Raw genomic sequence first — 18892 nt, forward strand, 5'->3', positions numbered from 1 at the left:
ATAAGCAACACCATTTTTCCCTACCCTAGATCTTTGCCAGTGAAAGAGATCAAGATCCAGTAGTTGCTGATTTTAAGTGTGTATCACACATACTGGTGTGTGATTTTCTTTTTAATGCTCGTAAGTAAATTATCCCACAAGCAGTCATTGGCTTCCATGCTAGGTATATCTTGAGATGTTAGACTATCTTTCAATCTTATTCCTAAGTGTTTGAAACAACGTTGTCATTTCACTGTGGACAGGGAAGTGAAAGAAGGAGGCATTGTGTAATTTCTGGTGATTGCAGGTAGGGGAGTTCTCACTATGGCCAGCTGCTACAGTAGTAGCAGCAAAAGGTAGAAGATAGTACAGAGGAGATGGGGACATTACAGGTTGTTGGTAGTTGAAGTCAAGCTCTACTGCAATTATAAATTGATACCCAATTTTTTTGCAGAGAGAAATTCAGATCTACCTGTTTGCAGTATTTCATTTGCTAATTAGACAGTACCATACCATATACTATATGTGTTTGATAGAATGACAGAAGGACAACTCTTACAAATTTAAATATACCAAATTTGCCATGTTTTTGTCTGTTATACGTATGGTATACATACTTTGTATTTGATCTCAAAATACCGTAAGAACATCAAGACTCATTTTATAATAGAATCTCCTTCCTTCCCTCCTCTCCCCTCCCCTTACCTTTTTTTTTTTTTTTTTTTTTTTTCTGGACAGAATTTTGCTCTGTTGCCCATGCTGGAGTACATTGGCACGATCTCATCTCACTGCAACCTCCACCTCCCAGGTTCAGGCGATTCTCCTGCCTTCACCCTCCCAAGTAGCTGGGATTACAGGCACGCGCACCACCACTCCCCACTAATTTTTTGTATTTCTAGTAGAGACAGCATTTCACCATGTTGGCCAGGCTTGTTGCGAACTCCTCACCTCAGGTGATCTTCCCTCCTTGGACTCCCAAAGTGCTGGGATTACAGATGTAAGCCACCGCGCCTGGCCAGAATCTCTTCTCTTTTTTTTAATTTTGTGATATTGAGGAGAAAAGTCTAATTTTAAAAAAAAATTCTACATGGTTTATGGATGAGTTACTAAGGAAATCAGAGAAGCATTTCATATATTAAGATGTGCTCTCTGTATTTTCCAGAAGATATGAAAGTAATACCACTTAATAGGTTAGCTGCTACCCTGCACTTTCAAAGCACTTTAGAGTCATTCATCTGTCTGAGGTAGGACAGTGTTAGCACCCTTGGTTAATAGATGAGAACTCTTTTTCTCCCTGCATCTTACTGTATTTGAGTTCCAGAATTTATTCAGGGCTCTCCAGTGTTCGTGGTCTTCTGGTGGCCTAACAAAGGTTCCTTTTAATAATGGCTCTCCCTCACCAATCTCCTGAATACTTCTGGGATATTTTTCCAGAAGAGTTTTAAAAATTAGAAACAAAGAATTGTCACTTATTTTGGTAGCAATAAAAATAAATTTAACTTGAAAATTTATAAGAGATCATATCACTCATGGAAAAAGATAAAACAATTATATAGACAAATATGTAAAATAGTTCATAAATTTAGATAAAGTCTTAGAAGATATAGCTTTAATGCACACCTAAGTCATGGTTTTCCTTCTGGAGGAGAGATTATGGAATTCTTTACCTAAAATAGTTTAATAATTGTATTGGTCTAGGTGTGTTTGTGGTTAACAAAGAGAAAGGAAAGAAACCACAGGTGTTTATTTCCTGATTTTATCATGATTAATTATAAGGATAGCATCTCTGCAAATACTGGTTATGTTAGTGAGTGAATAATAATCTTAAATTAGAGCATGTTTATAGGAATTTTATAATTTGAAGAAGTAAAAGGTATCACAGACACCTCATTTTGCTGGTTTTTGTTCATTTAAATATAGAGCATCTTGAAGGTTAAAATTCCAAAGCCTGATTTGTTTTGTCTGTGTTTATTTACAAGTATGTTTAATCCTACTCTTGTTTTTGAGCTTTTTAATACTGCATGGAATATTAATCATTAGGTGATCTTAATGTAGATATCTTCAGTGCTTCTACAGAAAGTCATTGTCAGAGAATTCATTCTAATTCAAGGTTAATTAGTGTACCATTAAAATAATGTGTTACAAGAATTAATTGCATTGCAGGTCAGAAAATGTGTTAAAAAGTATGGTGTAAATGTCTGAGAGCACATCATCCTTCTTAAAACATTGCTATACATGTGCCCCGCTTCTGGAAAAGATATCCAAAGTGAAAATCACTATGGAGGTCCAGTCATAGGTGTTTCCCCTAAAGTAAATTTTTGGCATCACATGGAAAATTTAAAATATGGGAAATTTAAAATATAACTCCCATTAACAGTAAAATGTGTTGCTTGTCAGCTTTACCATTGAAACAGCTAAGGATTTATATTTTAGCTTTAGTTGATATAACCCTATTGGGTCAAACCTAAGGAAAATTCAGGAACGTGGCTGAGAGATAGAAATTATCTATACATCTTATGGTAAAAGTACAAGACATATTATGTTGTCCTACTTAACTATTACGTAGTTTTTGTAAGTACCCTATGTAAATATATCACACATCGTCTTAACTGTGTAGTAACTCTTGTCAATAGTTTAACCTAATAGCCATAAAATGCACACTTAAAATTAGAACTAAAAATGATAGACTTTGAAATTTTGTCTGATTCTTTTAATGTATTAATAAATGCTGTGAAACAATAACATGGACCTGTAGAATATTTTATTCATTAGTATTTATTCAGAGTCTCATTAAAATATCTAATTGTTCATATGGAGGATTTCTGAATTAGAGCCCTAGTAACAGCAGGTCACATTAGAGCTACAAAAATTTTAACATAGGAAACTGCTCTAGTACTCAACAATACATTTTCACCTGGACTTTTAGAATTGTCTCCACTGAAAAATAACTCCTGGCTGGGCGTGGTGGCTCACACCTGTAATCCCAGCACTTTGGGGGGCCAAGGCAGGCGGATCACAAGGTCAGGAGTTCGAGACCAGCCTGGCCAGCATGGTGAAACCCCATCTCTACTAAAAAGAAATACAAAAATTAGCTGGGCATGGTGGCGGGTCCCTGTAATCCCAGCTATTTGGGAGGCTGAGGCAGAACTGCTTGAAACTGGAAGGCGGAGGTTGCAGTAAGCAGAGATCCCGCCACTGCACTCCAGGCTCGGCAAAAGAGCAAAACTCTGTCTCAAAATAAATAAATAAATAAATAAAAAATAACTCCTAGTGGGCTCTGAACAAGGCAAAATAAATTTTTTTTATTTTGATACTACAATAAATTGTGAATGATTCGACCACACTTTTTCTCTGCTTTCCTCCCTCTTAGGATTTTGTGTAAGCCTATTAAAAAACAGATATTTACAGGTAAATAAAAGTAAATCAAGCAAATGAAAGCAAAAGAAGAAGACAATTTGTAGGGAAGAAGTTTTCCTACTTTGTTTTTTGTTTAAAGAATAGATCCTAGTTTAATTATTTGAAATAATAGGTATGTGAAGAAAGTCTCAATGATAAAAAGAATGTAGGCAGTTTTAGAAAAGCTATTTCTTGAAAGGTGCTTTTTACTTTAAATCAATCCTTGCCCTAGCTTATATCTATTTAAATCTTTTCTAAAATCACATAAAGTAGGGATGTCAACTTAATGTGGAAAAACATTCCATTCTTTATAAATGACAACATCATCACCATCCTCAGAAAGTAGTAAGCCATGCATCACTCATTTATTCAGAAAAGCCCTTAGCTTTTGGGGTTTTGTTTATTCTTTTGAACCAAGTAGGCTTTTTTTCATTAACTAAAACAAGATTTTCTGGCAGTAGAGAATAGAAATAACACACGTAATAGTAACTGTGAGTCTTTGGTAGACAAGTGTTAAAATTAATATTTCATATTTAGTACTTTATCTCCTAATATTTAGTCATCCATTCTCTTTTACAAGTGGCTTTCACAGTCAACTGTTTGGTGATAGACACTGATAGATTGTACTAGTGTTTTTGAGGTATTTCAGAGTGTAAACTTGCAATAGTAAGGAGAAATGCTTATTTTCAAACTGGTTAAATAATCTTTTTAAGGAATGAACTCGAGGAAATTTAGTTATCATACATTTAGATTATGATTTCTACCTAGGTTTAAGTGCTTGCTTTTTTATTCTTATGATTTCTTTCCAGAAAAAAAGAAGAAATGGACATAATATTTAAGAAAACTATATATTTAAAGTACAGTTTACAAAGCATTTTCTTACAGTTCATTTAGTAGGTATTATTTATATTATTGTTGTTATTACTATCATTATCTCCACTCTGTAAGTGAACTGATTGAGCTGAAAGCAGGCATTGGGCTAGTACAGACCCAGAAGTAGATATTGGGGCTTCCTATTGATTGTTTTCATTGTTGTTGTTGTTGTTGTTGTTGTTGTAGTTTTTGAGATGGAGTTTTGCCCTGTCACCCAGGCTGGAGTACAGTGGTACAATCTCGGCCCACTGCAACCTCCGCCTCCCGAGTTCAAGCGATTCTCCTGCCTCATCCTCCCAAGTAGCTGGGATTACAAGCACCCATCACCATGCCCAGCTACTTTTTGTATTTTTAGCAGAGTCAGGGTTTCACCATGTTGGCCAGGCTGGTCTCGAACTCTTGACCTCAAGTGATCCACCCACCTCGGACTTTCAAAGTGCTGGGATTACAGGCATGAGCCACCATGCCCTGCCCCATTGATTGTTTATTGCTTTTTCCATAGTGCATTTTTTATATCAATCATTCTTAGAATAATTAACCCATAATTTTTTATATTTCCTTGTCTTTCTTAAAACATTATATCTTTTACATGGCTCCACAACTGAGATAACAAATTCATTTATCTTCTGTGTTTTTAGGGTAGGGCTCTACTTCACTGGGCCTGTGATCGAGGACATAAGGAACTAGTCACAGTCTTGCTGCAACATAGAGCTGACATTAACTGTCAGGTAAGAGTGATAAAGAAGAGCTTTTATTTTTTAAATTGAAGTATAATTCGCATAACATAAAATTTACCAGATTAACTCTTTTGAAATGTGCAATTCAGTGGCGTTTAGTACATTTCACAATGTTGTGTAATCATTGCTACTATATAGTTCCGTAATACTGTTGTCACCGCAAAAGAAAACCCTGTTCCCACTAAGCAGTCACTTTTTAACATTTTTTTTATTTCTCGCCTTGCCCCAGACCTTGGCAACCACTAATCTGCTTTCTGTTTCTATAGATTTGCCTATTCTGGATATTTTATATAAATGGGAATCATAAAATTTATGGTTGTGTTTGACTTCTTTTACTTAGCATAAAGTTTTGAAGGTGTATCTATATTGTAACATGTAACAATACCTCATTCCTTTTTATGGCTGAATTTTTTGGATATCCCACATGTTGTTTATCCATTAATCAATTGATGGTCAGCTTGAGTTGTTTCTGTCTTTTGGCTGTTGTGAATAATGCCACTGTGAACATTTGTGTCCTTGTATTTTTATTTGAATACCTGTTGTCAGTTCTTTTGGTTGTAGACATAGGGGTGGAGTTACTGGGTCATATAGTAATTTAATGTTTAACTTTTTGAGCAACTGACAAACTGTTTTCCATAGGAGCTACACCATTTTTCATGCCCAGCACCTGTGTATGATGCTTCCAGTTTCACCACATCCTCACCAATACTTGTTATTTTTGCTTTTTTAAAAATAACTATCTTAGTGGGTATGAAGTGATATCTCATCATGGTATAATTTTGATTTACGTTTCCCTAATGACTAATGATATGGAGTACCTTTTCATATGCTTGTTGACTATTTGCATATCTTTTCTGGAGAAATGTCTGTTTAAGTCTTTGCCCATTTTAAAGTGATTTGTCTTTTTGTTGTTGAGTTGTAGGAGTGCTTTATATATTCTGGATACTAGACCCTTATCAGATACATGATTTGCAAGTGTCTTCTCCCTTTTTGTGGGTTTTCTCTTTATTTTCTTGATAGTGTCTTTTGATGCACAGGTTGTAAATTTTGATGAACTCTAATTTATCATTTGTTTTCTCTTTTTTCCTTTTGTTTATGTTGTCATACGTTAGAAACCATTGCCAAATCCAAGGTCATTAAAATTTACCCCTTTCCAGAACCTAAGGTTTTGGTTTTCTTCCTCTTTTTTATTGTGGTAAAATACTCATAGCATAAAATTTACCATTTTAACAATTTTAAGTGTATAGTTATGTGGCATTAAATACATTTATATTGTGTGTGCCCATCACCACCACCCATCTCCAGAACTTTTTCATCTCTCCCAACTGAAACTCTAACCATTAAACACTAATTTCCCATTCCTCCATTCCCTCAGCCCCTGGCAACTACCATTCTACTTTCTATTTCTGTGAATTTGACTACTCTAGGTACCTCATATAAGTGGAATCATACAATATTTGTCCTTTTTTGACTGGCTATTTCACTCAGCATAACATCATCAAGGTTCATCCATGTGGTTGCATGTGTCAAAATTTCCTTCCCTTTTAAAGCCGATTATTATTTGTATGTATTTACCATACTTTGTTTATTCCAGTATCTGTGGCACTTGGTTTGCTTTTACCTTTTGGCGATTATGAATAAGGATGCTGTGAAAATGTCTGTTCAAGTCCCTGCTTTCACTTCTTTTAAGTATATACCCTAGAAATAGAATTGCTCGATCATATAATTCTACGTTTAATTTTTTGAGGAATTGCCATATTGTTTCCCACAGTAGCTGCACCATTTTACATTCCCACCAGTAATACACAGATATTCAAATTTCTCCGCATCCTTGTCCACACTTGTTATTTTCTGTGCTTTTGACAGTAGACATCCTAATGACTGATTTGGGTACCTTTTATTTCATTTTCTTGCCTAATTGCTCTGGCTGGGCCTTTCAGTACTAGGTTGAATAGAAGTGGTAACATAGGCATCTTTGTCTTTTTACACTTAGGTTCTGGAAAAAGCTAAAAATAAAAATTAAAAAAAAATCACACAACACTGGTGTTACCATAAATCATGGTAATATCATCATTAAATTTGACTACCAAATCTTCTGGTCTTTATCTTCAGAATACCTCCTATTTCACAGAGAAAGTAGAATAAATGTTTATCACCAACCCAGATCTCAGCCAGTAGCTCCAGACACACATATCTCGTCTTTGATATCCCTCAGACACTTCAAACACACAATATCTAACACTAAACACCAGCATCCCTCAACAGTCCACCCTTCCCTGCCCACTACTCACCATAATTGGCACCATCATCCAACCAGTTCCCAGGAGAATGTATCATAATTTAGTTAACTAGTACCATGTAAATGGACTGTAACAATTTATACTTCCACCAGCAGTGTGTGAGAGAATTCCTGTTTCTCTAGCCATGCCAAATAGTTCATCATAACACTTTTTGTTCTCTGCCTGTTTGATGAATGATGAATGGTATATCATATTTTTAATATAGCTTTTCCTCAGTTTCCCATTGTATTGATGGTATTTTTCTCCTTACAGGAACTTTTTATATAGTAAGGAAAATTTGCACTTTCTTTGTGATATAGGTGTTTAAATTTTCCCCCACATTTTCTTCTAGTACTTTCATTATTTCGTGGTTTTTATCAACTCATCTATAATTGATATATGTATCCTATGTATGTAATAGGAATTTTACTTTTGTCCAGATGGTGCCAACTTTATTTTTGTCCAGATGACTAGCCAGTTCCAGTAATGTTTATGGAATAATTGGTATCTTTTCTATAGCAATTTGAACTGTCTTATCATAGTCTCAATTCTTTTATGTATTTCAGTCTATCTTAGGGGCTTGTTCTTCCATTCCATTGCTCTGGTTTTCTGTTCATGTATTTGTGCTACACTGTTTTAAGTATTATAGCTTCAAAATATATTTTTAAATCTGGTTGGGCAAATTCCTTCACTACTCATTCAAAATACTTTCTACTATTTTTGCTTATTTATTTTTCTGTGTAAATTTCAAAGTCATTTTTTCAACATCCAGCTTTCCCTAACCACTATTACCACTAAATTAAAACAACAAAGAAAAAAAAAAACTGGCCAGATGCGATGGCTCATGCCTGTAATTCTAGCACTTTAGGGGGCTGAGTCAGGAGGATCACTTGAGGCCAGGAGTTTGAGACTAGCCTGGGCAACATAGTGAGACCCCATCTCCACACATTTTTTTTTTTAATTAGATGTAGTGGTGGGTGCCTGTAGTCCTAACTACTCTGGAGGCTGTGGTGGGAGGATCACTTGAGCCCAGGAGTTTGAGGTTACAGTGAACTATGATTGTGCCACTGCATTCCATCCTGGGTGACAGAGCACAAGACCCTCTCTCTAAAAAACAACAAAACAGTTTTTTTAACCAAACACATTGTTTGGAGGTATTGTATATGGAAATTTCCCCAAGTTAGGCATTGCCTGAGGTTTTTGCCTTGTGGATTTCTTACGTTCTATTTGTTTGGATAGTGTGAGACAAACAATCCAAAAACTATAGGTGGCTTTATAGAACATTCTTTACTAAACACTAAGCTTTAATGCAAAGTAAAAGTTCCGTGTAGGTTTTTAGGACGGATCTGTTAGAATTATATGCCTGGCACAATGTTTTCCTTTTGATTCTCTTTTGACAATCATAATCTATACAATCTAACTTTAGTTAATGGGATGCTTTTGGCTTTTCCAGTTTGAGTTGCTAACATGCTTCGAAGTCAGAGGGCTTCTGGAGATTAGCGCTCAGAATAACTCTTTTGCTTGTAATATCTTCTTTGGTTTTGTTATTGAAAACGCTTTTCAAATATAGACAATACAAACATAATAAATGGAAGGAAAGGTTCATCTCCCTCATGACTCTATATTTCTTAAACAACATTATTATTGACTGGCCTATTGGTTGCCAAAAAGGAAAATCAATTTTATTAGAAGTATTTGCTTGGCCACAGATCTTGGTACTAACTCAGCACAGACAGTCTGATGTTATCAACTATCTGAAGACTAATTTTTACCATTAGTCTGAAACGAAGCAGTAATTAGAGATATGTCAAAGTCTACTCTGTGTTTTCCTGTCATTTTTTACCCTTCAGTCTATCTCATACATTTTTTTTTATACTGCGGCTTCTATGTTGTGTGACTGTGATGGAATTGAAACTTGAAATTTTATTTCTAAGAAAGATGCTGTATAGATTTCATTTGTTATCTGACAGTATTATGGATACAGTTTTGTCTCTTCCACTGCTTGGTATTGATTTTTAATTCCACTCTGGAAGTTAGGTTCTTGCCACATTTGGGATTAGGATATGGCTTTCGTGCGTGCGCGTGCACACACACACACCCTTCTCTGACTTCTTGAGTAACTTTAATTTTTCAAGCCCTGAAGAGAGATTAAAACTACCCCCCAAAGCACATTAAAAGGTATTTGAATGCTGAACATTTATTGGTAGGAGGAGTAGGAGCATCTGTGGTGTATGTGTCAGTACTGTGTACTGGTGTTATGCAGTTTAAAAGAAAAACATTTTGTTTTAAGTGGTACAGAAATGTGTAAAGGCTTTATGACATATAAATTGTATAAGCTTATGGTTTATAGACTAGCCCTGTGCCCACTCAGTGAATACCTTGTTCCTGTCTGTGTCTTATAAAAGATTTCAAAAACATGAGAAAAGTATAAAGCAATAAATAAAACCATCTGTAATCCCATTACATAGTACGTATCTGTGTGGGGAGGGGTGGGTTGGGTAGGATATAACAAGTATTCAGTGTTTACTATGTGTCAAGAATTTTATGTGCATTGTCTCTTTTAGTCATTGCATCAATCCCATAATGTGCATATATTATGCTCTACATTTTACTGGTGAAGAAACAGGAGCCTAAAGAAGTTATAGAGCTAGTGAAGGCCAAAGCCTAGATTTGAATATTCTGACTCCAAAGCCCAAGCTCTTAACCTATTCATTGTAAAATTTGTATTTCATTTTCATCTTTTTTCTACTTACATGTATATATTTTAAAGCTATTTAGTATAATATTGTACATAAAGTTTTTTCTTCATTATTTAAAATTATTAAGTCTAAAATAAATTCAGTGAGGTAATGTACACAAATCTTAAGGATACAGCACAGTGTGTTTTACATACATATACACACACACACACATCTATACACATACACATACCCTTGTGTAACTACCACCTATTTCAAATTAGAACATTCCTGGAACCTCTAGAAAGTTTGTTCCCTAAAGTTACTTCCTGTCAATATGCATCCTTCACTTCCACCCTGAGGTGACTATTATTCTGAACTTCTGTGACCCCTGATTAGTTCTAACTCTTCTTAAAATTCAAATATTTGGAATAATAAAGTATATATACTTTTGGATTAAGCTTATTATGTTCAACATAACATTTGTGAGAGTCATTCATGTTACATGTATCAATTGTTCCCTTATTGCTGTATAACATTTCATTGCGTGTATATACCACGATTTTATCTGTTCTGTTGATGGACATTTAGGTGTCTTTTTTTTCCTTCAGTGTCTGGCTATTATGAATAAAGGGGCTGTGAGCTTTCTTGAATGTAGACATATACACATATATTTTCATTCCTCTTAGGTATATACCTAGGAGTAGAATTGCTGGGTCATAGCATAACTCTATGTTTAACCTTTTGAGGAACTGCTTGTTGTTTTTCAGAGAGGCTGCACCATTTTATATTCTCAGCAGTGATGTATGAGAGTTCTAGTTTCTCCACATCCTTGCCAATACTTGTTATCATCTGTCTTGTTGATTATAGCCACCCTAAGGTATGGGAAGTAGCATCTCACTGTGGTTTTGATTTTCATTTCCTTGATGGTTAATGATATTGAGCATCTTTTCATGTACTCATTGGTCATTTGTATACGTTCATTGTGGAAATTTCTATTCAGATTTTGTGCTTATTTTTAAAATTGTGTTATTTGTCTCTTTATTATTGAGTTATAAGAGTTATATGTTTTGGATACAAGTCCCGTTTCAGATGTATGATTTGCAGATACTTTCTTCAGTTCATTGAATTGTCTTTTTACTTGCTTGATACTGTCCTTTAAAACATAAAAGTTTTAAATTTTTATGATCTTATTTATTTTTGTTGTTGTTGTTTGTGGTTTTAAGAAATCATTGTCTAATCAAAGATCATGATGATTAAGCCTTTTTCTTCTAAGAATTTTATAGTGTTATCTCTTACATTGAAGTCTTTGATTATTTTGAGTTAATTGGGTAGAGTGTGAAGTAGGGGTCTAACTTCATTCTTTTACATATGGATATCCAGTTGTTTCACCACCATTATTGAAAAGACTGTTCTTTCCCCCATTAAGTCATTGTAGCACTCTTGTCAAAAATAAATTTGTTTATAAATATGAGGGTTTATTTCTAGATTCTTAATTTTATTCCATTGATCAGTATGTCTTTCCTTATGTTAATACCACACAGTCTTGATTACTATGGCTTTGTAGTAAGTTTCGAAATTGAGAAGTGTTATTCTTCCGCCTTTTTTCAAGGTTGTTTTGGCTATTCTGGGCCCCGTGAATTTCCATGTGAATTTTAGGATCAGTTTGTTCATTTTTGCCAAAAAGGCAGTGAAGATTTTAATAAGAATTGTGTGAACTCCCATTCACAATTGTTTCAAAGAGAATAAAATACCTAGGAATACAACTTACAAGGGACGTGAAGGACCTCTTCAAGGAGAACTACAAACCACTGCTCAATCAAATAAAAGAGGATACAAACAAATGGAAGAACATTCCATGCTCATGGGTAGGAAGAATCAATATCATGAAAATGGCCATACTGCCCAAGGTAATTTATAGATTCAATGCCATCCCCATCAAGCTACCAATGACTTTCTTCACAGAATTGGGAAAACCTACTTTAAAGTTCATATGGAACCAAAAAAGAGCCTGCATCTCCAAGTCAATCCTAAGCCAAAAGAACAAAGCTGGAGGCATCACGCTACCTGACTTGAAACTATATTACAAGGCTACAGTAACCAAAACAGCATGGTACTGGTATCAAAACAGAAATATAGATCAATGGAACAGAACAGAGCCCTCAGAAATAACGCCGTGTATCTACAACTATCTGATCTTTGACAAACCTGAGAAAAACAAGCAATGGGGAAAGGATTCCCTATTTAATAAATGGTGCTGGGAAAACTGGCTAGCCATATGCAGAAAGCTGAAACTGGATCCCTTCCTTACACCTTCTACAAAAATTAATTCAAGATGGATTAAAGACTTAAACGTTAGACCTAAAACCATAAAAACCCTAGAAGAAAACCTAGGCATTACCATTCAGGACATAGGCATGGGCAAGAACTTCATGTCTAAAACACCAAAAGCAATGGCAACAAAAGCCAAAATTGACAAATGGGATCTAATTAAACTAAAGAGCTTCTGCACAGCAAAAGAAACTACTATCAGAGTGAACAGGCAACCTACAAAATGGGAGAAAATTTTCACAACCTACTCATCTGACAAAGGGCTAATATCCAGAATCTACAATGAACTCAAACAAATTTGCAAGAAAAAGACAAACAACCCCATCAAAAAGTGGGCAAAGGACATGAACAGACACTTCTCAAAAGAAGTCATTTATGCAGCCAAAAAACACGTGAAAAAATGCTCACTGTCACTGGCCATCAGAGAAATGCAAATCAAAACCACAATGAGATATCATTTCACACCAGTTAGAATGGCAATCATTAAAAAGTCAGGAAACAACAGGTGCTAGAGAGGATGTGGAGAAATAGGAACACTTTTACACTGTTGGTGGGACTGTAAACTAGTTCAACCATTGTGGAAGTCAGTGTGGCAATTCCTCAGGAATCTAGAACTAGAAATACCATTTGACCCAGTCATCCCATTACTGGGTATATACCCAAAGGACTATAAATCATGCTGCTATAAAGACACATGCACACGTATGTTTATTGCGGCACTATTCACAATAGCAAAGACTTGGAACCAACCCAAATGTCCAACAATGATAGACTGGATTAAGAAAATGTGGCACATATACACCATGGAATACTATGCAGCCATAAAAAATGATGAATTCATGTCCTTTGTAGGGACATGGATGAAATTGGAAATCATCATTCTCAGTAAACTATCGCAAGGACGAAAAACCAAACACCGCATGTTCTCACTCATAGGTGGGAATTGAACAATGAGAACGCATGGACACAGGAAGGGGAACATCACACTCTGGGGCCTGATGTGGGGTGGGGGGAGGGGGGAGGGATAACATTAGGAGATATACCCAATGCTAAATGACGAGTCAGTGGGTGCAGCACACCAGCATGGCACATGTATACATATGAAACTAACCTGCACGTTGTGCACATGTACCCTCAAACTTAAAGTATAATAATAAAAAAAATTGCATTGAATCTATAGATCAGCTTGGGGAATAGTACCATCTTAAAATATTAAGTCCATGAATACATGATGCCTTCCCATTTATTTAGGTCTTATTTAATTTCTTTCATTGATCTTTTATAGTTTTCAGTGTACAAGTCTTGCACTTCTTTTGTTAAATTTATTACTAAGTATTTTATGTTTTTAATGTTATAAATGAAATTGTTTTCTTCATTTCCTTTTCTGATTGTTCATTTTTAATGTATAGAGATACAATTAATTTTTGGCCAGGCATGATGGGTCACACCTGTAATCCCAGCACTTTGGAAGGCCAAGGCAGGAGGATCACTTGAGGCCAGGAGTTTGAGACTGGCCTGGGCAACATAGTGACTCTGTGTTGCTACAAAAATTAAAAAAAAAAAAATTGATCTGTGTTTATTGATCTGTATCCTGCATTCTTTCTGAATGCTTCTATTAGTTCTGACAGTTTGTTAGTGGATTCCTTATAATTTTTATATACAAGATTATATCATTTGCAAATAGAGATAGTTGTATTAGCTGCATAAAACCAGATGGGAAATACTCCTTTATTCTCTGAAAGAGTGCATTTAAGATTAGTATTAACTATTCTTTAATGCTTAGATGAGGGGTCTTCAGTTCCGGATAAGACTTATTTCTGCCTGTTCTTCCTATTCAGTTCAGATTTAAAACCCTGGACATACACAGCAAATAAACATAAGAAGACTAAAGGGTTAGAAGAAGAGAGCTGACTGACTAGGGACCTCAAGAATTGAGAAATGACCCTGTGGTGATTTCTCTGGGTTTTCTTTTTTCTTTTTTTTTTTTTTGAGACGGAGTCTCGCTCTGTCACCCAGGCTGGAGTGCCGTGGCTCGATCTTGGCTCACTGTAAGCTCCGCCTCCTGGGTTCACGCCATTCTCCTGCCTCAGCCTCCCGAGTAGCTGGGACTACAGGTGCCCACCATCATGCCCGGCTAATTTTTTTGTATTTTTAGTAGAGACGGGGTTTCATCATGTTAACCAGGATGGTCTCAATCTCCTGACCTTGTGATCCGCCCGCCTCGGCCTCCCAAAGTGGTGGGATTACAGGTGTGAGCCACCGTGCCCGGCTTCTCTGGGTTTTCTTTTTGTTTCTTTATAAGCTGAAGTGGGCTCTGGAGAAGCCCACAACCCAGAAATACCAATGGGTGCAGATAAGAAAAGCCTGTTATCTCTTGCCAAAGGACAGGAAAAGGGGCAATCTAAAAGAACAGAACTTTTCAACAATACCACCCTACCCCAGCCAAATACATGGAGGAAGAATATGCCACCCCCTTGCTTGGAGGCTGAAAGGGAAGCCTACACATCCTCTGGCTGGTGGTAGCAAGCAGTGCTTCTCTTCCTCATCAAGGTGTTATCAACAGATGCTGAATGAGTACCCTGAGCTTTCAGTTCCTGCCCAGTGGTAGCAGGGAGTGATTTCCTTTCCTCACCAGGGTGGTGCCAGAAGAGGCCAAATGGGAAGCCTAGACTTTCATCTCCTGCCCAGAGGTAGCAGATGATACTCCCCTTCTGTCATAAGTGTGGTGTCAGTGGAGACCAAGTGGTAAGCTTGGATATCCATCACCTCCCACCCTGGAATTAAAAGCAATAATAAGGTAGTACTTCTCCCCTTCCCAAATAGGGAGTGATGGTGTGGGGGAGAATTTTAGAGAGGAGGGAGCTGGAGAAAGCGATGCTTTAAACTTGTATGTAGAGTCCTGGAAAGGTCCCAGAGTGACTCGTACATTATACTGACCAAAATTAACATGACAGAAGGGTTGAGAACTGAACTACAGTGTGGAATAGTGCCTACATTTTCACATTGACCTCTAAGTAGCACACAAGCAAGGCAGACCCAAATAGTACTATAAGGGCTCTGAAAATGAAATTATTGTTGGAACTACAACTCCTAAAAGTAGATCAGGAGCTGCACAAGAAACCCAAATAGAGAAACTGCCTGCTAAACTAGAAGATTTAAATAGAATACAGATTCGCATACTCAAAATTGAAAATTACTCATCATACCAAGAACCTGGGAAATCACAACTCAAATGATAGAAGGAGGTCAACATACGCCAAACAGTGACATGTTGAAATTATCTGACAAAGATTTTAGAGCAGTCATCATAAAAATGTTTCAATGAGTAGTTACAAACATTCTTGAAACAAGTGGAAAAAACAGAAAATCTCAGCAAAGGAATAGGAGATCTAAAAAGGAACTAAATAGAAATTATAGAATTGCAAATATAATAGCTGAAATAAAAATTCACTGGATGCACTCAATACTAGATGGAAATGATAAAAAGATCAGTGAACTTAAAGCAATAGAAAGTATATAATTTGAATAACAGAGAGAAGTAGATGGAAAAGAAATTAACAGAGGCTCCAGGACTGTGGGACAATTGTAAAAGATCTAACTTTTTTTGTCATCAGAGTGCTAGAAGGAGAGGAGAAAGAGTGTGGAACTACAAGAAATATTCGAAGAGTTACTGGCTGAAAACTTCCCAAATTTGATAAAAGGCATAAACCTATAGATTTAAGAAGCTGAGAGAACCATAGACAGATATACCTGACAAAATCCACAGCAAGACACATTAAAATCAAGCTTTGGAAAATTAATGAGAAAACAACAACAACAACATTGAAAGCAGTTAAAGTACACTGCAGATGCTCCTCAACTTATGATGGGCATACATCCTGATAAACCCATCATAAGTTGAAAATATCATAAGTTGAAAATACACTTAATACACCTAACTTATCTCATAGCTTAACTACTGAATGTGGTTTTTGTTTGTTTTTTGAGACAGTGTCTAGCTCTGTCGCCCAGGCTGGAGTGCAGTGGTGCAATCTTGGCTCACTGCAACCTCTGCCTCTTGGGTTCAAGCTATTCTCCAACCTCGGCCTCTAGAGTAGCTGGGGCTACAGGTACGCACCACCATGCCTGGCTAATTTTTGTATTTTTAGTAGAGACAGGGTTTCACCATGTTGGCCAGGCTGGCCTCAAACTTCTGACCTCAAGTGGTCCACCCGCCTCGGCCTCCCAAAGTGCTGGGATTACAGGTGTGAGCCATTGCGCCCAGCCTTTTCTATCCTTTTACTTGTACCCTATGTGTATGTGTTAGTCTACTTGGTCCGCTGTAACAAAATACACAGACTGAATAGCATAAACAACAGCCATTTATTCCCACAGTTCTGGAGGTTCTAAATCAAAGATAAAGGCGCCAACAGGGTTGGTTTCTGGTGAGGCCTCTCAACTTGGCTTGTAGATAGCCACCATCTTGCTGGGTCCTCACGGGCCTTTCCTCTGTGCTCATATATGGAGAGATCTCTAGTGTCTCTCTCTCTTCTTGTAAGGGAACCAGCCCTATCACGTTAAGGCCCCACCTTTATAACCTAATTTGACCTTAATTAGCTCTTTAAAGGCCCTATTTCTAAATATAGTCATATTGAGCGTTAGGGCTTCAACATAGGAATTGGGTGTGGGGGAGCACAATTTAGTCCATAACACTGTATCTTTATATTTAAGGCATGTCTCTTATAAACAGTGTGTAGTTGGGTTTTGGTCTTTATCTAGTATGATAATCTTTGTCTTTTAATTGCAGTGTTTAATTCATTTACATTTAATGTAATTACTGGTATGGTTGTGTTTAAGTCTACCAGCTTGCTATTTGTTTTCTGTTTGTCCCATCTGCTCTGTTTCTCTATTTTTTCTTTCCTGACTTCTTTTGTGTTTATAAGTATTTTGTTGCATGTATAGAATGTGTAATGATCAAGTCAGGGTATTTGGGGTATCCATAACCTGGAGAACATTTCAGGTTCTCTCTTCTAACTGCTTTGAAATATACAATGCATTGTTGCTAACTGTAGTAACCCTACTCTGCTATGAAACATTATACCTTCTATCTAACTGTATGTTTATACCTATTGATCAAACTCTTTTCATCACTACCTCTCACCAGCACACTTTTTCCAGCCTCTGGTATCAGTCCTTCTATCCACTACCTTCATGAGATCAACTTTTTTAGCTCCTGCATATGAATGAGAACATGTAAAATTCATCTTTCTGTGTCTGGCTTATTTCACTTGACATAAGGGCCTCCAGTTCTATCCACATTGCTGCAAATGTCATGATTTCATTCTTTTTCATAGCTGACTAGTATTCCATTGTGTATGCATACCACATTTTCTTTATCCATTCATCTGTAGATGGACACTTCAGTTGATTCCATATCTTTGGTATTGTGAATAGTGCTACAGTGAACATCAAAGTGCAGGTGTACCTTTGATACACTTATTTCTTTTCCTTTCGATAAATACCCAGTAGTGGGATTGCTGAAGTGTATGTTAGTTCTGTTTTTAGTTTTTTATGAAATCTTCATACTGTTGCCCCATAGTGGCTGTAGTAATGCACATTCTCACTAACCATGTATAAGAGTTTTTCTCTGCATCCTTGCCAGCATCTGTTAATTTTTAATCTTTTAATAATAACCATTCTAACTGGGATAAGATGGTATCTCGTGGTCTTGATTTACATTTCCCTGATGATTAGTGATGTTAAGCATTTCTTTCATGTAGCTGTTAGCTATTTGTTTGTCTACTTTTGAGAAATGTCTATTGACATCTTTTACTCATTTTTTAATAGGATTATTATTTTTTAACTATTGAATGGTTTGAGTTTCTTGTATATTCTGGATATTAGTCCCTTGTCAGATAATTTGCAGATATTTCCTCACATTCTACAGGTTGACTCTTTACTCTTTTGATTGTTTGCTGTGCAGAAGCTTTGTTGTTTAATATAGTCTCATTTAGCTATTTTTGTTTTTTTTTTTAAATCTCTGCTTTCAAAGTCTTAGCCATAAAACCATTGTCTAGACCAAGTTCCCTATGTTTTCATCTAGTAGTTTTATAGTTGCAGGCCTTGTATTTAGGTATTTGATTCATCTTGAGTTGATTTTTACATATGGTGAGAGATGGAGATCCAGTTTATTCCCTTGCATATGGATATCCAGTTTTTCCAGCACCATTTATTGAAAAGGATGGCCTTCCCTCAATGTATATCCTTGGCATCTTTGTTGAGTATCAGTTGACTCTAAATACCTAGATTTACTTCTGGATTCCCTATTCTGTTCCACTGGTCTGTGTGTCTGTTTTTATACCAATACCATGCTTTTTTGGTTACTATGGCATTATAATATATTTTGAAGTCAGACAGTGTGACGCCTCCAGCTTTGTTCTTTTTGCTCAGGATTGCTTTAGCTATTTGGGCTCTTTTCTGGTTCCATACACATTTTACAATTATTTTTTCTATTTCTGTGAAAAATTACGTCAGCATTTTGATAGGGGTTGCATTGAATCTGTAGATTACTTTGGGCAGTATGGTCATTTAAACAGTATTCTTCTAACTCATGAGCATGGCATGTCTTTCTATTTTTTTG

At 36.3% G+C, this 18892-nt stretch overlaps 1 protein-coding gene across 1 annotated transcript in view; it reads left to right on the plus strand.

Annotated features, from left to right (window-relative positions):
• Nucleotides 1–18892, plus strand: part of ACBD6 (acyl-CoA binding domain containing 6) — a 214518-nt gene that overhangs the window by 100639 nt on the left and 94987 nt on the right. Inside the window, exon 6 of the mRNA XM_524985.8 lies at nucleotides 4887–4976. Coding sequence (XP_524985.1) covers nucleotides 4887–4976 — 90 coding nt within the window. The remainder of the gene's footprint in view (nucleotides 1–4886; nucleotides 4977–18892) is intronic.

The sequence above is a fragment of the Pan troglodytes genome, chromosome 1 (genome assembly GCF_028858775.2).
Source record: "Pan troglodytes isolate AG18354 chromosome 1, NHGRI_mPanTro3-v2.0_pri, whole genome shotgun sequence".
Taxonomy (NCBI): domain Eukaryota; kingdom Metazoa; phylum Chordata; class Mammalia; order Primates; family Hominidae; genus Pan; species Pan troglodytes.